Below are 19,206 nucleotides of genomic sequence, written 5' to 3'. Positions count from 1 at the left end.
AGCTAGGATGCATGAAGAGTACAGTCCAGCAGTGAGCCTCAGAGCCACACCCTCCAACACTAATTCAGCCTTGCTTTCTCGCCTGCAACCCCATACCACACCAGAGAATCCACCACCACAATCCAGCTCCTCACAGCTCCACCACAACCATGAAGGTCAAATTCAAAAAAGCTGAGCTGAAATGCTCCCTCCACCAGGTCTGGAGTGAACACAGGCTCTACCTTTTACCGTAGCCCTGAACACATCACTTTCAATCTTTTAACTCCATTTTGTAACCACAAATGTGCAAGCTTTCCAGCATGGATACTTCAAAGAACTGGGGACATGTGTGCACTGCTAACACTCACGTCAGATCCTGTCCCCTGACAATAACCCAATGCAAGCAGCCTGGGCCCTGCCCCAGTGACAGGCAGCCATGACAGGGACAATCACTGTCACAGGGTGGCCATCCCACATTGTCCCAATCAGGTAAGGAGTATGTACAAAAGGAGTCAGGGCCAAAGACAGGCTCAGCACAGAGCTAGCCCCTCTCAGTCATTGTGTAATGACTCCATTACATAACGAAGGAGACAGAGGGACAAAGTTGGGGTCCTAGGTCTGGGTTCTGCCTAGGGGCAGCAAACAATACAGCAGCCAAATCCACAGAGTGAAGTTTATTCCCAACAAAGTTTCCCTCCCCCCTCCCCAGCCCAGGACAGGGACAGACAGGCCGGGGCAAAGAAGAGGCTCCAATGGGCAGCTGAGGGACCTCTGAGAGCAGAGAGGGGCTCTGGCCCCAGGTCCTGCCAGTCTGGCTGCCCCCAGCCAGTCTGAGTCCTCTGCACCTCCTGCCCAGCCTCGGGAGGGGGAGGGGCGCTGGCTCCTGGTAGTTCCAAAGTGGAGTGTGAAAATAGATATATATTTCTGTGCAGTGGGCAGTCCGGTGTGGCACTCACACCTCTGTCTGGAAGTCGCCGTCTGGCGGTTCTGTAGGCTCCCAGGCTGCTGTCCGGTGCAGGGCCAGCCGTTCTCGGGGCTTGGGGGGCAATGAGCCCAGTGTCATGGATTTGAAGGTGCTCCAGCTCTGATGCCTCCTGTGCTGGGACAGGCCAGGGCGTTCCCCAGGACTGGGTTTCTCCTGTGGACAGAGCAGGGTGAGCCTGTGCTACCCTCGTATCCACTGTACAGAGAAAACCAAGGGTGTCCCAGGAGAGCTGAGACTGCCCGGTGTCACAGGGTGAGCAGGTATCAGGCTGGCTTCTGACCCTTAGACTGCTACTGCAGTGGTGTTTCTGGAATCATGCCTCCTGTCTGCACACCCTCCTTTTCCAAGTGTGGGGGATCCTGTTAGTGTTTGCTCTCCATGATACCTCCCCACCCCCATGCAACCCTAAAACTGCTGCTTCTGGCAGGCAGGCCCTTGGTAAGGCAAGCTGCAGTTACCCAGGCAAGTGAGGAGAGCAGGGCAGGAGCCCCTCAGAGCCTACTTCACCCCGCAGCCCGCTTTAGCAGGAGATGTACCACTCTTCCCAAGGACACACTGTCCCACATCTCCTTCTACCAACAGGGACTATGTGCCAGGGCCCCACCTCCGGGACCTTGCACTTAGTGCTGTGGGCAGGTGCAGCAACAGAGGGGCCCTCACCTTGGCTGAGGACTGACTGCGGTAGCGATCAAAAGTGTGGAACTTCTGGTTGAGTTCGTGGTAGAGTTCCGAGTGCCGCTTCCGGGTGTGCATCACCTTCTAGGGGTCACTTGGGCGTCAGAGGAGCTGCTTCTCTGAGGAGCTGCTTCTCTGGGCAGCACTGTAGACTCCCCTCAGGCCCCTCTGCCCTGGGCCTGCTGGCCCCTCTGGGGCAAGGCTAGTGTGTGTTCTCTTTCCCTCTCTCTCCTTGCTCTCCTCTATTCCTGCCCCCAGGGCAATGGGTGTGAGCAAGACAGTGGGGAGATCCCAGGGAATCCAGAGGCTTGGTGACCCAGGATTGGGCTCTGCAATGGGGCTTGGGGTACTTTAGGAATCAACCTTCTGGGGACACACCCCCTCCCAGCACCAGCACTCACCTCAAAGTCCAAGTCTGAATACCGAAGCTTCTTTCGCTATGGAGCAACAAGCAGGCCATGAGAAAGAGGAGCTTTGCACAGGGCCCCTTGGGCCCCAGGACTCTATGACACCTTCCCCCACCCAGACCCTAGAGTTGAGAATCTTATGAGCTAGCCCTTGGTCACAGCACAGCAACAGAGGTCTGCAATACACATCTGTGTTGAGATGTGCTGCTGGGAGCACACACATGGATGTAAATGCGGGTGAAAAGGCAGGGTCATATTTGTTCCGTGCCCTGGATCCTAGCCTTCTCTCCTGCCCCATCCTCCCTCCCCTCCCCTTGCAGTCCCACACTTGCCCTGCAAAGAGAACGCTGAGCTTGTCATGCCCAGCCTATCTGCGCCTACCTTGCCTTTTTTGACTCACCTGGCCAAGACCACCTTCAAGGCCCCCAACAAGCTTGGTGACATCCAGTGCCACTCAAGGAGACCTCAGAGTCTTAGAATGCTGGGATTGGGAAGCCTCATGAGACCCAGTGAGATGGGGAAACTGAGACCCAGGAAGGGAAAGAAAAGGGACTGGCCACTTGGCTCCAGACCCCCAGAAGTGATGTTAAGACCACGATATGAGTGTTCCTAAGATCCAACCTGATGAGCTAGACTGTGGTGGTGCACACCTTTAATCCCAGCGCTTAGGAGGCAGATGCAGGCAGATCTCTGTGAGTTTGAGGCCAGTTCCAGGACAGCCAGGGCTACACAGGGAAACTCTGTCTCAGAAAAAAAAAAAATCCAACCTGACTCCACTCTCTTCACTGGCCTCCACTATTCACCCTGCTTCTCCATCACTAAGCCCTGCCTATCCCCAGCCACATCTCTCTTTACAGGTAACAGCTCTCCTAGCCCTACCCACAGTGCTCCAGAGGCCAGACCCATGCCTGTACCTCCACTGGGCTCATACTATTCTGGACATCATCTCTGACCCTTCAAGCTTCTGCCACATTTATTACTACCTCCCACACAAGAAGCCTGGCACTGGCCCCTCCCCAGTGGTCCAGCCATGGGCAGGTGTCCACAGAGCAAAACCTACCCCAACGCTAAGCACACTGCCTCCCCATCTCTGATGTCGTCTTTCTTTTCTGTCTTTGTTAACGCCTTCCTGTTTGTTGCCATCTGTGGCAGGAGCAGGCACCAAATGTTCAAGGAACATTTTAGGCACAAAGCTAAACTTGTGACCCCTCTAGCTGCTAACTTAATTGTTTTTGTACAGAGGACAGAGTAACTTTTCCAGGCTAGTCACAAGCAGCTAATTGTGTATAAGCTGCAACTTCAACCTCTATCCTCATCCCTCCAATTAAGAGTTCTAGAATGTCCTAGAGTTCGACTTTGGGTTTCTACTAATCTGTGTATTCCCAGGGATGATCTGCAGGGGGCAGGCCAGAGAAAACAGAGGGCTTCCATTTTCTCATCAGAAGTCAAGGGCAGCACCCAGAGCCAATTTCTGACAACAGAATCTTCCAGCTTCCCAGCACTTGCTACTTATTCCACACAGGACTAAAAGGCTTGTATCATCCCATTCTCCAAACAATTCTACAGAGGTGTTGTCCCCACTTTACACGGAGGGAGACCGAGGCCCAGAGAGACATGCAATGTGCTCAACATCTCCTTGCCGGTCAGCAAGTCCAGACCACACTCATATCTGCATGCTGCAGAGGCCCAGGCTCAGCCTCTTCCTTACCAATTGGGCATCTGAGCCACAATTGCCTGAATAGAGGGTTCATCCTGCCCAGTCACCCCAGAGTGGGTAGCAGAGCACTAGTGAGTGAATTCATGAAGCTTCATCCATTTGAGGCATTCAGACACGCCAGAGTTTCCTTGGAGCTGGGCTCTGTGAGCCCCCTTTAGAAGGAGGGATGCACACGGTATAAGCTCCCAGTACTGCTCTGGGGGAGGATGACAGCTGTCCCTTCCTGGCTGCAGCCTATGACTTAGACATGGTCCCAGGCATACACGACTGGCAGACCCCCTCCCCACTCTCCACAGCCCCTCACCTCAAGGGAGCCCAGCTTCATGGTGGAGCCAGGCACTGTACGGGGCATGGTCCGGCTGCGTTCCCCTGGCTCAGGTACTTGGCGGGCGCTGGGTGTCGGTGGTGGTGGTTGGAAGGTCATCCCATATGGGTTCTGGAGAGACCCATAGGCAGGGCCCAGCCCTAGACCTGAGTGCTCCACAGACAGGAAGCTGGGGTAGCCTTCAGTGTGGGCCACTGTCTTGGCAGCCCGCCTGGGAGTCCCTTCGGGCCGGGCCCTTGGGGCCTCCTCACCCCCTGTGCCCCCACCACCAGGCTGCAGGCTCAAAGTCCGCCGAGGCAGCACCATGTAGTCCCCCTCGGAGCCTGGCTCGCTTGGCCGTAGCCATGTAAGGTCCAACTGCCGCAGACCACCCTCCCCGCACATGTACACAGGGTTGGTCTCTTGGGGTGGTGGTGGCTCCCCTAGACCTGGTGAGGCTGCCATGGGCACTAGGATGTTCCCAGGCAGCGGTGAGAAGCTGAGACCACCCTCAGGACCCACAAGACAGGACTTGGGCTCCTCATCCTCATCCAGGGATAGGCGGGACAGAGTGCCAGTGATGGTGGACGGGTTGCAAGTGTTGACCTCCTTGAACAGAACTGGGGACAGAAGTGGGAGGGACAGACAGCCTTAAGGAAAAGACCCTGGGATGCTCTTGCCCAGGTTTGGGTGGGTACTAAGCTTCTGAGCCTGGGCAGTGAAGGAAACTGCATTCTGGGGAGGTGGTTGGTACTCTCCTGAATACAAGAAGGACCAGCAAGACAAGTGGCTCAGGGGCCCAAGGGATGGAGGTAGGAGAGCCAAGGCGGAGTACCCACAAGGCCCCTGGATATGATCTAACTCTACTCCACAGCCCCAAGGCTGTCAACGGGCCTTGTTCTTCCCTGTTCCCCAGCAAGCATATACCTTAGAGAAAGTTCTAGAAAGAGATGCCAGGGAAAGCCACTGAAGGGATAGAAGAATGTAGCGGCCAACATATGCCATGGCCCGTACTGTAAAGTCGATGTCCCCTCATTCATATAGGTCCTAGGCCTTCCACCTGTCCCAGACAGTGCTATTTTCTCCTTTTATAAGTAAGTAGCTGGACTTAGAGAAGGGAGGCTTTTGCCCAGAGGCAAGTGGTAATTGGCCTTCCCAGATGTAAATCTAACCTGTCCCTGTCTAACATCAAAGCAGGGCACTGGCAGCCTGGTCCCTATCAGGGTTGCTATGACAGAGTGTGGGGCTCCTGTCTTAGCCATGCCTAAGGCTTTGTAGCTCAACCCGACAGACTCACCTGTCTGACAAGCCAGGTCCACATCCTTTTCAAAGTCTGACTATAAGTCGAGAGGGAGAGATCAGGTTGTCAGAGGGAGGAGAGACGAGTCAGGGTGGAAGAGGCTCAGCCCCCCAGCCCTGCCCCCAGCTCCTCAGTCCTCTGAATGAGGGAAGGGTTTGCCTAGTACCACCCTGCAGTCAACAGCAGAGCCGGAATTAAAACCAGGCTCCGCCCACCTCAGAGGGGATGTGAAAGGAAGGAGCTTATGGCAGGAGGGGTCTGCTCAGGCCTCCTCACTCACCAGGATCTGCAGCTGCCCGTTCTTGCATGAGTCAGGGGAGTCTTCACTCTCATCAGCCCGGCACACACCCATCTGGCACTTTACTACGTCCTGGACCTGGGAATGGGAAGAACCTGCTAGGCCTGAGACCTCCATGATATCTCCACCATAGTGGGCTGGGGCTCCCACCCTGGGTACCCAGAGTAGGAGGAGGAAGAGAGACAAGCATCAAGCCTAAAGGTGGAGCTCCCTGGACTGGGATACTGGGCAGGGGTTGAAGAAGGCCCAGGCCTTCAAGGCTGCCCAAACCAGAAGTGCCACACCAAGGGTCTGAAGCACCCTGGTCACCCTGTACCACACTGTGGGGGAAAGCCAGGGTCCAGCATGGGGCGGGCAAGCAAGAAAAGCCGAGGCACCTCTCGGCGTAGGAAGCAGTGCACAGCAGTGATGACAAAGCCTTGCGCGGAGTTGAAAACGGCAAAGAGTGCTTGGAAGAGGACGGAGCGGCGGTCCGTCATGGCCAGGACAGCAGACATCCAGGTAAGCGCCAGCAGAGGCAGTACCACACAGGAACTCCAGAGTGAGGCCCTGAGAGGGATAGCAGCAGAAAGTCTGTCAGAGTGACACTCTACAGGACAGGGTGGCAGGAGCTTGGGCTCCTCAGCTTGGGGACTGGCAAGACCCCAAACTCCAGGATCTTAGGAGTGTCTCCAAGCAGAGAGGAGGCAAGGAACTGGAGGAGAAACAGGACAAAGACAGACTACAGGGCCACAGCAGGAGCCAGGAGCGTAGGAGGGAAGGACACACAGACACAGTGGGACCGAGCAGGCGCAGAGGCAATACCGGGAAGCAGGGGTGAAGAAGGAAGAGACGGGAGGGAAGCGGGGCAGACAGAGGCAAACATGGGGAGCTTCAGGCCCAGCTTGCACGGAAGCACCTTGGAAGCTTTGGAAAAAGACACAGGTCAGAACCACAGTCCCAGAGATCCCAAGACAGTAGGCTGGGGAGAGAAGGAGAGGAAGAACAAAGAGAGATGACTGCCACACAAAAAGGAGTGAGACAGACAGACCCCCAGACAGAAGGCTGAACAGGTAGAGCATGTGGAGGACACCACAGCACAAATCCTAGCAGAGAAGATGGGGTCCATCCCAGCCAGGCTGAGGCCTGGAGGAACCTCTGGCTCCTGGTGGGTGCTCAGAACCCAGGGCTGGGGTCAGAACCAAGCCTATGTGTCCTGCACTCCTTGCAGAGACAAAAGGCCGACCGCCACGTGTGGCCAACAGCCTGGTCTCCATCCCCAACAACTGCTATGCCCATGAGAAACAGGAGCTGGAAGCCCACTCCGCCCCACCCCGGGCCCCAGTGGAGAGTCAGGCACAGCTCCAGACAGGGCAGGGGGCTAACCATTCTACAGAGACAGCCAGAGGCTAAGGCAGAAAGATGAGCAGGCAGGAGGCCAAGACCTGTCCTGTGAAGAGAGTTCAGGGCTGCTGAGCCAGGCAAGGTTGGGGTGGAGGCACAGTGTCTCTGAAACCCTGGAGGCGGAGCCAAGAGCCAGAGAGGCTCTAATCATCGTAATAAGAGCTGCCATTGATTAACCAGCAATTCTCTGCCAGGCCCTCCACCGAACACTTTACATAGATTATTTCAAATTGTGATCAAAACAACTCCAACAAACAGGCCTGGGGACTAGTGTCCCAATTGACAGATAAGGAGACTGGAGTGTGCCCAGCTGGACAGGGCGAGGGGAACTGGGACCCAAATCCAGCTTGGCCTACACTTTGATCTGCTGGTTCAGCAGACTGGGCACAGGAAGGTGGTGGCCCAGAGCAGAGGACACTCAATGTTTCCTTGAGCGTCATGGAGCCCTGCAATGATGGCACCTGCTGCCTCCACAGGTCCCCTGAGGTGTGTGATGAAGCTGTGCCCTCTCTGGTTAGGGTAACTCAGGTGAACTTCCGGCCCTGGTAGGAGGTTTGGGCCTGAGGCCTTTCTACTCTTGCAATAGCTGGGGTTTTAGGATTCTTAGCTGCAAGGTTGGGGTGTCGAGATAACTGTCTTCCTCCATGACTGTCTCTGACTGTGGGAGTCAAGGCCTCCAGAATGCAAGGCAGATTCTATGACACGTAAGAGTGTGCTTCCATCCTTCTCACACCCTCAAGTTTCTGGATGTTTATTCTAAGGTTCCATCATTCTAATGTGAAGGTTTTTAATAGCTCAAAAAGTCTAAGGGCCTAAGATTCTTAGGGCCTTCAGGTTGGTGGTGAGAGGAGGGGTCTGCAGCTGTGCCTGTGTAGAAAATGAAGCCAGGGCAAGGGCGGGGACCAGAGGGAAGGGCGAGCAGGGCACTGCAGCACCTTGTGGAGGGTGTCACTCCCAATGCCTTCAGCCACCTCAACCCTGACTCCAGAGAACATGTTAGGCGGGCGGGGGCAAGGCGAGCTCTCCAGGGCACTGGGCTGATATCCCTCCCCATCCCCACCATGGGCACTGCCCTCCCATTCCTTAGCCCCTGCCCACCCCACCGACCCCCAGGGGGCACGACTAACATGGCATTCCTGGCCGAGGCTGAGCTGAGCAGGGGGCTGGGGACCGCTCCACACGATGAGCAGGGAAGGAGCAGGCTGGCCCAGGGGCACCGCTCCGACCTCGGGGGGTGGCACAGACATGGGAGAAGGGGGAGACACATGGGAGGCCGGGAGATGGGGCAGAATGAGCCCCGAGAAGGGTGGGAGGGGAGGGCAGATGAGAAAGAGAGAGCTGGGTTAGGGTGGGCGAGGGGTTACAACTGAGCACTCGAGTGCCCACCTTGCCTACAACCCTTGATGCCCCAAGGTTGGGGAGCCTGGGTTGGCATCAGCAAGTCCTGAGTCTCCGAGGTGCACTCGGCTCCCCCTCCCTGAACATTTCCCCAGAAAGGCTAAGTTGCAGAGACCCTCCCCTTACCCGGCCCTCTGCTTCTTAGATTTGTCTGACACGCCATCTCGAGCCATGAGCTTGTTGAAGACGATGATTCCGATGAGCATGTTCACCTGGGGACCCGGTGGAGCCGAGTGGGGAAGACAGGATCACCAGGTGCCCGCAGGGCAAGGACACCCCCAGGTGGAAGCTGAAGGTCAGGGACAAGGCAGAAGGAGCCAATGACCCCCTGGGGCCATATCCCTCCCTGGAGATGCTGAACGGGGCACATACCAGGACAATGACTGCAGCTGGACCCACAAAGGCATAGAGCAGACCACCCTCTAGGGAAAGCCAGCAGCTGGTGTAGGAGAGAAAAGAGACAATCAGACACCCAGCAAGCCCTTCCTTCCTTCATCCACCGCCTCAGACCCTAGGCAGTCATGCCCACACCACCAGTCGATACTAAGCCTCTATCCAGTCAAGAAGAAACACAGCCATGTCTTGATGAGTCTGTTTCCTCTCCCACAAAGATTCCCATCAGGCTCCCATAGAAATAAAAAGAAGCTGACCCCTGAGTGCAATGGTGCTTAGAACTGACCCGACCCAACATGGCCTTTTACAGCCAGGGAAACTGAGGTTCAGAGATAAGGACGTTTACCCAAAGATCTGCAATAAGCACAGGTCGAGGCCTCAGCCTGGGAAGACCTAATGCCCAGTCCAATTCCTCCAACAGACCCACAGAACCCTCCGCCCCACCCCCACCACAGGAGGTACACGTACTAGCTGGATGTACCGTATCCTTTGGTGCGTGTAAAGCCAACAGACACAGCCACCACCAGGGCAGGCAGACCTGGGCATTGCAGGGTCACAGGTGAGAAGGTTGCAGGTGCTGGAGGGAACCTTCCCTATTATCCTCCAGCCCAGCTGACCTCCCATCCCCAGAGAGCTGGGCCAGTGTCCAGGTAGCACCTCCCTGTCTTCCCCTGCCACTCCAGGCCCAACATCAGAGTCCAGCACTGGCCTTCCTCACCCCAGCCCAGGCAGAGGAAGCGCTTGCGAACCAGGCGGGTGCGCATCCGCCCGATGACAGCCAGGTAGGATTGCCAGGCCTCTGTAAGCACCCAGCAAAAGGAGGACAGAAAGAAGAAGTGCAGGAAGGCAGCCGTCATGGTGCATACGCCCTGCAGGGAGAGGTAACAGGAGGGAGTGGCCCTGAGCAGCAGCCAGGGCGGGAGCTGCCAACCTCCCACACTGACTGCTGGGCCTAGGCTGCCTGGCCAGCCGCCTACCTGAGCCCCTCCCCCCCAGAGCCCTGCCAGGCACCCCCGCCTTCCTGCACCCACACACAGCACGACACAGGCCTGGTGACATGCACACAGCACTAGGCATCCGGGGAGGCGGGCAGGCAGGCCACCCACGCACAGACAGGAGCACTTGCCACGTCATGGCCGAGCAAAACCCCACACCTGGCTCTCTGTGCTGGCACTGTGCACAGAAGGCCAAGGAGGGTAGGAGGGACAGTCAGCATGGAGCATCCGCAGGCAGATGGCGAAGGAGGACTCATAGACGAGAGGGGGGGTCCAATGTCTCCCGCCCAACACACATGCACCCAGGCACTCATGCACACACACATTCACTGATGTATACAAACACTCATTATTGACTACACACACACCAACGCCTTCAAGTATGCCTGCACACTATTTCACACACACGCATACCCTCTCCAACATGGGGCTGAATACATCCATATCCACCCCTCAGGCCATCCATACAAATATCTACCCTCAGGGATAGAGATGGCTCAGTGGTTAAGAGCCCTGGCTGCTCTTCCAAAGGACCTGGTTCAATTCCCAGCACCCACATGGCAGCTCACAACTGTCTCTAACTGCAGTTCCAGGGGATCTGACAGCCTTGTACAGATATACATGGAGGCAAAACACCAATGCACATGAAATAAAAATAAATAAATCACTAAAGAGAAAACCCGCCCTCACTTGTAGGCACTCTCTACCTTCACCCCCTCCTTTGATGCCCCCCCACACCCCCAGGTGCCTGCACCTGCCTTGCTCAGCACCCGGGACTGGCCCACGAGGATCAAGATGTTGGAAGCCAGGATGGACAGGCAGAAGTTCAGCAAGATGATGGAGCGTTCTGATTTTATAAACCTGACAGGGCACAGTGGGCAGAGGCATTGGCTGCCTGCCGAACCCTGGATGGCTGGCCACCTCCCATCCTGCTCAACATCCAACTTACCTCCAGAAGGCTGCATAGATGGCAAGCAGTGTGAGCAGGGCCATGCAGGACACTGCACAGCCGATCACCAGGGGAACCGAGGGAGCTCCTGCCAGCTCCAGGGTCTGTGGGAGATGGGTTGCTGGGAGAGGGCAGAGGTAGGGCACCCAGTCTCCCCGTCTGATGCAAGCAGGCATGCGCCTCACATGCAGAAGGGCACATGTACACAGATGTATTTACACTCAGTCACCCACTCTCTCCCAGATACAAACCGATAAACACACATTCCCACATATACACATAGGCTCTCACTCACCCATGCCATGTACCCCTGTGCAGGCCTCATGACTGTGAACAACATCAGGCCCCCTTCCTCGTGCAATCCCAACAGTATATCTGTACAGAGCCACATCTGGACTCACTTGGATGCCTTGGCCAGCCCAGGCACCTGTCTCCTACTTACCAGGTCCTTGGGTGGCTGAGCCAGAACAGCAAAGGTGGACAAATGCTGACACTGGCAGCGGGTGTGGGCTGCCTGGGTCTCCAAGGTCTGGCAACTCTCAGTGTTCCAGTCCCCTGAGCTGGCATCTCTTGGATGAGGGAGAAGTGGCGTGAACCCAGGGCCCAGGTCTGTAGCCCCAAACCCAGTGTTGACTACTGCCCAGGCAGGTGAAGTCCAGGGCAAGGCTACATCTATGAGATGGCAGCAGAGAGCGCTAGACCCCTCAGACCAAGGATGGCACCAAGGAACCCTTTGGCCTTCTAGGTGGGAGACCATTTCTGATGATGACAGGGTCTAGGGTTGCCCCAACTCACGCTCTTGAGTAGTCCCAGCTGGCACAGTGGGGATCGGTGGTGCCCTGGAGAGCAGAAGATGTGCACAGTCTAGGGTGAGTAGGGCACTGGAGCTGGCTGTCATCTACCCTGCCACAGCAGCTCCCACACAGGTCAGGCCCATCATGCAGGCCATATGTGGCCAGATATCTGGGGTCCCCAACTCACATTGATGATATAGGAGAGCTCCACTGTGATGAGGGGCTCAGCTGGAGGCTGGGTGGGGGGACGCACGGTCACTGTCATCACCCTGGAGGTGACAGCAAGTGGAGGCCTAGGGGACAAGTAATGAGGTCAGCTCCTGCTTGCAGGTGTCCAGACTTAGAAACTTCAGTCTGTTATGGCTGGGGTCTGCCAGGGCCAAGGTCCAAGGGAGAGTACAGAACTCGGTGGGGCCCAGCACTTGGTCTGCGAAGTCCTGGACACCAGCACAGCCTCTGGGACGCGCATAGGTGTTTCAGGTGTTTTTATGTGGATCTGTATATGCCTATATCAGTGTACATGTGTATTCGTGAAGACAGCCTCAGGAGTTTTCCTTGGGCACTGTCCACCTTTCCTTTTTAAGGCAGGTCCTTTCACTGGCCTACAGCTTTTGAAGCAGGCTAGGCTGGCTGGCCTGCAAGCCCCAGGGACCTACCTCTATCTGCCCTCCCAGCACCGAAATTACAAATGCACTGGCAACATGCCAGGCAGTTTTATGTAGGTCAGTGGTTCTCCACGTGTAGGTCGTGACCCCCAAAGATCATGAAAAACATAGATATTTATATTCATAGCAGTAGCATATTTAGTTACGAAGTAGTAATGGAAATAATTTTATGGTTGCGAGGAACTGCATTAAAGGGTTGCAGCATTAGGAAGGCTGAGAACCACTGCCAGAGATCCTGGGGTCCTCAGGCTTGCAAGGCTAACTAAGATTTTAACTTAGGCTCTTTCTAGCCTTGGATGGCCACGTCCACAGCCAGGCAAGGGGCCCCTCCAGCTGCGAGGCTGCAGGTGGGCTCACCTGGGGGGTGGCAGGATGAGGCCGAGGGTGCGGTACAGCACAGCACCAATCACAAAGTAGGAGGACTCATCGGGGTCAGCTGGGAGAAGGCGCTGGTGGGCGTGGCCTGGGCCAGGGGGCACCGTTCCTGGGCCCCTCCCCCTGCCTGGACTGCCAGCTGTAGCTGCCCCAGGAGTGGCTGGCTTCCCTGGGGAGGACAGGCTGAGCACCTCCTTGGGTAGGAAGAGGCGATCCTCTGAGTGCCGCACCCAGTCCTTCATGCCCCTGCGGCCCCGCATGGGAAATGTGATGTCACTGGACACTGCTGAGATGGGCTCTCTCTGAATGCTGATCACTGCAGGGGAGGAAGGGTGGGCAGGACACACCAAAGACAGAGAGGTGGAGGGGGGGCATCCAGGGGAAGGGACAGACAGGAGGGAGACAACACAGAAGCGAGGTACATGATGACCACAGAGACAATGGAGGGGAGGAGGGGAGGGAAGACACAGAAGACAGAAACATGGGATTCCGTGGAAGGAAAACAAGACTAGTAAACAAAAGAGCAAAACAGAAGTGCCCCTCAACAGCACCCCTCACCCTGGGAAGTACCTAGCTATGGTACCTAGCACCCCCTCCCCCTCCCCGCCTGCAGCCTTGTACCCAGATTGTCCGTGACAATCAGAGAACTCTGGAACGCCTTGAGGGCATCGCCCACCAGGTGAATGAAGTCTTCCACAACACGCAGTAAGTGCACAGAGCCAGGAGACACCTGGGAACAGAAAGGCATGAGGGTCTGAGGCAGGGGTGGGTCAGGACAGGAGGAAGCTGAGCTGGAGGCTGAGCCGCTCACCTGCTGAGCATCATCCCACTTGTCCTTATTCTCAGAGTCCACCATGAAGCTCACCACCTGGAAGAAACGCTGGGGAAAGAGGGCGTGTCAGGAAGTGCACGCCACCTCGCCACCCCAGAGGGCCCTGCCACTGTGGAGCAGCACCTGCACATCATCAGCAGAGGGGACATAGGTGGCCCTCTTGAAGGTGTCAGTGACGTTCCTGAGGATGTCCACAGAGAAGAGCAGGTCCCCGCTGTAGTAAGTGCGCCGTGCCAGCAGCTCCTGCAGGCTTCTCACCACCTGTGACATGCCCTCACCTGCCAGCATGCGCTGCCCCTTAGCCAGGTGCTCCCGAAGCTGCAGGTGACATGTGTATACCCCTGTCATTGGAGCATCCGAGCCCGGGACCAGCCTTTGGCCTGTCCTCCTCCCATCTATCCACTAGGTGCGTCCAGGAAAAGAGAGAGCATACGGAATCAGAGAGAGGCTCCCAGGAGACAATCTGAGGAGGAGTCAGTGGTGATTTCGGAGGAACTCAGATGCGCAAATGTACAATGATAAGCTCTGGGGTGGGGGTTGAGCACCTGTCCCTAGGGGACCTTGAACATTCTGAAGCAACACACACACACACACACACACACACACACACACACACACACAGGCTCTCTCAAACACGAGTTCTCAATGCAAACATGCCACCACTACCCAATTTGGTCAGAAACATGTACACACACGGGCCACATTTGCTGACACCATCCTTACCCCTATGCAAGTCCTGGGCTAGGAGCTGGGGTCATGAAGGTAACTTCAACTCTATCCCTGCCTTCAAAGAGCTTCCAGTGTAGCAGAGCACACCTAAATGCATTCTTTGTTTGTGGTTTGTGTTCTTGAGTTAGGGTCTATCTATTTAACCCTGACAGTCCAGAGCGTGCTATGTAAACCAGGTTGGTCTCAACACAGAGATCCACCTGCCTCTGTCTCTCCAGTGCTAGGTTAAAGGCCTGTGACAACCTGCTCAGTTTCAATGCATTCTTACCTCTCCATGTCTAAGCTCAGAATGGGGAATTGTGGGTAGGACCCCAGATGCATGTACCAGGGATAGAGAAAGATACCTGAGAAGCCCTGACATATGAGTAGGAGTTTGCCAGACAGAGAAACACAGCACATACCAAGGTATGGAGGAATGAATGAGCCTTAAGCTCCTGCCACCCTCTACCAGGACTTGGGACACATCATATGGCTTCCCAACACAAGGAGGCACACTCACTGACAGGTACAGGTATCGGTATTCATGGGAGATGCAACGAGCAAAGCTGGGCAGTCCCCAGTACGCCACACCCTGTGCACTGAGGAGACAGCGGCGGCTAGCAGACCCTGCAGAGAGAGAAGACCAGAAGACGGGGATGGGCATTAAGGCTGAGCTCTCACCTACTCCCTGCCCATCTCAGGATGCAGACCCAGGGCTTGGGACAACTGCCCACCCTTACCCGAGGCATTGGGGGGACACTTGTTGTAAATGATCTCGCCGGCTGCTGCCTTTTTCCATGTCATCAGCATCACATATTCATCCCTGCACATCTCGTGGAAGGCTGTGGGGACAGCACAGGCAGTGGGGCTCAGCCGGGCTCACACACGTGGCTCAGCCCCAGGGTTGAGTCAGCCATACCTGGACATCTCTTCTCACTGCAGGGCTTCACCTCCTCTCCTGTGCCCTCACAAGGGTATCCCTGTGTGCCAGAAGCCTGACACATGCGGAAGCGGCGCTGCCAGCCTGTGTCACATGTCTTGGAGCACAGGCTCCATGCATTCCATGGCCCCCACTTGCCATCAGTGGCTATGAGAAAAGGGAAGTTTGAGAGGCCATAGGTGCCTCCAAGGCCAGGGCTACCACCTGCTACCCTCACACCAAGAACTCACCCGGGCATTCGAGATTGCTGCACTCACGAGTGTCTGTGAGGGCACCTGTGCATGTGGCCCAGGCTGGACCAGCCACACTGCACTTCCGGCTGCGCTGCTGGGTTCCGTTGGCACAAGATGAAGAGCATGGGCCCCAGGGACCCCATTCTAGCCACTGGCCTTCCACTGCATGGGGAGACACAAGCAGGGGTGGCCGTTGAGTAGAACGTGGCTGGGCTAGTAGGGATACAGTTCCACGGGGAGATGGCAGAGCCTGATGGCCACTCAGACCTGGGTCAAGCCAGACCATCTAAGCTGGGCATAGGAAAGAGTCTGGAGTGAGTGGGTGGTGACTGGGCCTTTTTCTACCTGCCTGTCACCAGCTCCAGGAATACATAACACCTCTCCGCAGCACCACGGGCAAGCCCCAGAGGTGTGTGTGTGTGTGTGTGTGTGTGTGTGTGTGTGTGTGTGTGCTGTAATGGTTGATCTTTGCCTACGCATAAGCCCAGCTTTGTGTCCATGGCGCCATGAACACCAAAATGCTATTTACAGCAAGAGTAGCTGATGGCATGGAGGAATGGGCCCTTGTGATGGGGTCACAGTGTGCCAATCCCAAGTCAAGGCTGGGTTTCACCACCCATTGGTTGCTAACTGATAAGCTTCTCCAGTCTCCCCATGCATGGTCATGCCCCCCTCCACCCCGGGACTGGGCACTGGACCTGACTGCCTCCCCTAGGTCTCCCGATCCCCCCACCCGGCTGGGCAGCGCCTGCCTAGAAGCCCCTTGGCGCTACTGACCCGGGCAGGCGGCCATACTGCAGAGTTTAGTCTGCAGCTCGGGACCCTCGCAGGCCTTGCCGCCGTGCTGGGGGGGCACGCAGGTCCGCATCCGGCTCCGGGACCCCCGCCCGCAGCTGCGGGAGCACAGGCTCCAGGACCCCCACTCCTCCCACACGCCGTGCACTGCAAGGAAGCACGTGGCCGGTGGCTGGGCGGCACCTTGGCTCCGCCCACAACCAGCGCCTGCCCATCCACCCACCAATCAGGAGTTCCGCAATTCTACGACCACTCCTTATTGGCTCCGCCCTGGGTTCTGATGCCAGGGTCAGCCGGCTTAGGGTCCCAGGATAACCGCCCTTTATAGGGATATGTGATCCCAAATCATACAGGACAGATTCTGTGGACACCCGGATAGGGTGAGCAGGACCAGCCCGAGGAACCAATGGCCTTCCTTTCCTGGGGGCACAGGAAAACCCAGGAAAGGATCCAAGACCCATCCTTCTCTTCCCTTCCCACCCCCAGACCCAGAGCCTGAATCCAACAGGGCAGGCCTGGGGCAACAGCAGTGGCCCCTCTCAGCCCCAATCGCATAGACACACAGACAGACATGAACCTCTACATAGACACTGACGACACAACAAGCTCACAAGCGGGAACACAGCTTTGTCCCGGGGCTCCGCAAGCCCCTGCTACACCCCCAAAACTGAGAGCCTTCCCCAATAAAGCCCTACTCTAAATCCACTGCCAGCGCTTCACCCCAGGGAAGCAGAGAGCAGAACCGGTTGACACTGCCCTGTCGCTGACACCAACTGACCCAGACAGACATGCATTTCCTCAGTACCTGCCTGAAGTACCGATTTAAGCCTAATGGTCTAGCGGGGAGGCACCCAAGGGAGTGGAAGGGGGACCCAGAGCAAAGTGGGAACCATCAGGGAGGGCTTCATTTTAAAAATAGAGTGGCATATATCTTAGATCTAAGGGTGGGCTGGATGCTTTGGCCAAGATGTGGGAGGGGCAGGGAAAGAATAAGCAAATGCAGAGAGCCGATGCTGCAAGAGGTGCTGGTGAGGGCAGGACTAAGAGAAAGTGGAGGAGGCAATGGGCAAAGAGCAGCCTTGACTACCAAGATGGAGGCATGAGGGAAGTGGTATGCCAAAAGCAACCCCTAGATGTGTTATGTGTTCTGATACTTCCATAACCCCAAGTGCTTCATGCCTGGTCATCATAGTGCCTGGGTATGACATGGTGTGTGTGTGTGTGTGTGTGTGTGTGTGTGTGTGTGTGTGTGTGTGTGTCAGGGGGCAGGCGAGTTTGTTGAAGGCAGGGAGAAGGTAACCAAACATTGGGGTAAGCTGTAGGTTGTATGTCCTGTCACAGACAGGGCCTGACTGCTGGCAGATGGAGCGGGGAGGAGGACGCCTACCTGGGCAGGTGGCTGAATTGTTGCAAGGCCGGGTCTCCCGAAGGGGCCCGCTGCACAGGGTCCCATAGGGGGAGGACACGCAGGAGCGGGTCCGCACCTGCAGACCCTGACCACACGTCAGGGAACACACGCTCCACGGGGACCACTCCTCAGCTGCCGGGTCGCCTACGAGAGAGGGACAGCGTCGGCGGCAAGGGACACCTCCCAGAGAGTTGCATGGGAGCATGGAAGATCAGAAAGATAGGGGTAGGCATCAAAGGGACCCTCCTACCCTAACCCCGAGTGGCAGGCTCTTTGGAAGGCAACCCATCCCTACCCACAGCCTTCACATGGCAACATAACTGAGCTCCAGGACATAGACACAGACAGGCACACGCCAGCACACATGCCACCAGACGCCACAGTCGGGCCCCCGCCACAGAAAAAGGGAGGCGGGCCCGAGTTACCTGTCTGCGCCATGTATAGCCCAGGCTCATCTGCAGACCTTGGCCACTGGGTTTTCACCTTCGGTTCCTCTTCCGGCTCCTCACCTGGAATACGGAGGTGGTGGCAAGGGGCTTAGCAAAAGCCAGCTCAGTGCTGCCACAGTGATACAGAGGGCAGCCTTGCTGGTCCTTGGCCCGAGGGCCTGGAACCAACTGTAGGCAATGCAGAGAGAGCATCACATTCTGCCCCCTGCCCCACCACCACCATTTTACAGATAAGGAAACTGAGGCTCAGAAGGCCACACGGGACTCATAACCACCTTGTCCACCTCTTGCCTCAACCGGATAGGATTGGAGGGCAGTGGTCAACATACTGAGTTCTGGTGAGGTGTCTGTGCTATCCCAAGCCATGCCCACACCTATCCCCTGGGAACATGTGACTGTCACTTCCATTGGGAGGTGAGAAACTAAGGACTAAAGCAATGGCTTGCTCAGAAGTCCACAACCCATTGAGCCTGCAGCTTGGCAATTTCTCCTCCTAGGACTGACTCTAAGTGAAGGACAAGCAGCCTGGCTCCTTCAGACCTGCTCTTGGGTCACAGTTTATATGGGACAAACCGTGGGCTTGGCATTCAACATAGAACAATAAAGACCCTAGCTCACCTGAGATCTGGGGTGGGACTGTATGCTCAGGCAGAAACCTATTCCCCACAGACCCTCCTCCCACTAGAGGACTGGCCTAAGCCTTGGCTACTGGGCCCGGAAGTTTGAGCCTGTCCCCCTACAGCAGTGTCCTCCAAAGGCCTATGTATTTAAGGGTTAGGCCTCAGTTAGGCACTACTGGGAGGTAGTGCTATTGGGCAGAAGAGGTCTTGTGGTTACTGGGGACAGGAAGGGATAAGTAGACCTTTGTCCCTTCTTTGTCTCCTTTTCATTCCTAGCCATGTGATTGATGGTGGCACGATACACATTCCCATACCAATGTGCTGGCCTACCACAGGCCCCCAAACAACAGGAAACAGACCGAAACCTCCAAGCTATGAGCCAAAATAACCTTTCCCACAAAGTAAGTAGATAACCTTTTCTCTTTACAAGCCAATCTCTCGGGCCTTTGTTACAGTAAAGGCAAAGCTAACTGGGTGAGCAGGTGAGGACAAGGGGAAGCGACACCCACAGTGTGGTCACTGGACAGATGAACTGGGAAAGCATGCAGGGATGGGGCTCAGCCCATAGTGTGTCCCTGATGAGAAGGACTTGCTCTCCTTTCCT

The 19,206-nt window shown here is 56.2% G+C and overlaps 1 protein-coding gene across 1 annotated transcript in view; it reads right to left on the bottom strand.

Annotated features, from left to right (window-relative positions):
• Positions 1–638: 638 nt before the first annotated feature.
• Positions 639–19,206, bottom strand: part of Adgrb2 (adhesion G protein-coupled receptor B2) — a 61,654-nt gene continuing 43,086 nt past the window's right edge. The window contains exons 3-30 of the mRNA XM_051188918.1: positions 17,959–18,042; positions 17,513–17,677; positions 16,108–16,272; positions 15,328–15,492; positions 15,077–15,244; positions 14,898–14,999; positions 14,678–14,784; positions 13,573–13,767; positions 13,429–13,497; positions 13,239–13,347; positions 12,600–12,933; positions 11,765–11,870; positions 11,579–11,622; positions 11,226–11,352; positions 10,784–10,887; positions 10,593–10,695; positions 9,558–9,708; positions 9,308–9,377; positions 8,819–8,885; positions 8,573–8,658; positions 8,176–8,274; positions 6,043–6,214; positions 5,648–5,743; positions 5,365–5,404; positions 4,068–4,687; positions 2,041–2,076; positions 1,625–1,720; positions 639–1,117 (exon numbers count right to left, since the gene is read on the bottom strand). Coding sequence (XP_051044875.1) covers positions 932–1,117; positions 1,625–1,720; positions 2,041–2,076; positions 4,068–4,687; positions 5,365–5,404; positions 5,648–5,743; positions 6,043–6,214; positions 8,176–8,274; positions 8,573–8,658; positions 8,819–8,885; positions 9,308–9,377; positions 9,558–9,708; positions 10,593–10,695; positions 10,784–10,887; positions 11,226–11,352; positions 11,579–11,622; positions 11,765–11,870; positions 12,600–12,933; positions 13,239–13,347; positions 13,429–13,497; positions 13,573–13,767; positions 14,678–14,784; positions 14,898–14,999; positions 15,077–15,244; positions 15,328–15,492; positions 16,108–16,272; positions 17,513–17,677; positions 17,959–18,042 — 3,866 coding nt within the window. The 3' untranslated portion in view covers positions 639–931. The remainder of the gene's footprint in view (positions 1,118–1,624; positions 1,721–2,040; positions 2,077–4,067; positions 4,688–5,364; positions 5,405–5,647; positions 5,744–6,042; positions 6,215–8,175; positions 8,275–8,572; positions 8,659–8,818; positions 8,886–9,307; positions 9,378–9,557; positions 9,709–10,592; positions 10,696–10,783; positions 10,888–11,225; positions 11,353–11,578; positions 11,623–11,764; positions 11,871–12,599; positions 12,934–13,238; positions 13,348–13,428; positions 13,498–13,572; positions 13,768–14,677; positions 14,785–14,897; positions 15,000–15,076; positions 15,245–15,327; positions 15,493–16,107; positions 16,273–17,512; positions 17,678–17,958; positions 18,043–19,206) is intronic.

The sequence above is a fragment of the Phodopus roborovskii genome, unplaced genomic scaffold, assembly GCF_943737965.1.
Source record: "Phodopus roborovskii unplaced genomic scaffold, PHOROB, whole genome shotgun sequence".
Classification (NCBI taxonomy): domain Eukaryota; kingdom Metazoa; phylum Chordata; class Mammalia; order Rodentia; family Cricetidae; genus Phodopus; species Phodopus roborovskii.
Note: the sequence above shows the minus strand (reverse complement) of the source record. Positions and strands in the feature narration are given on the sequence as shown.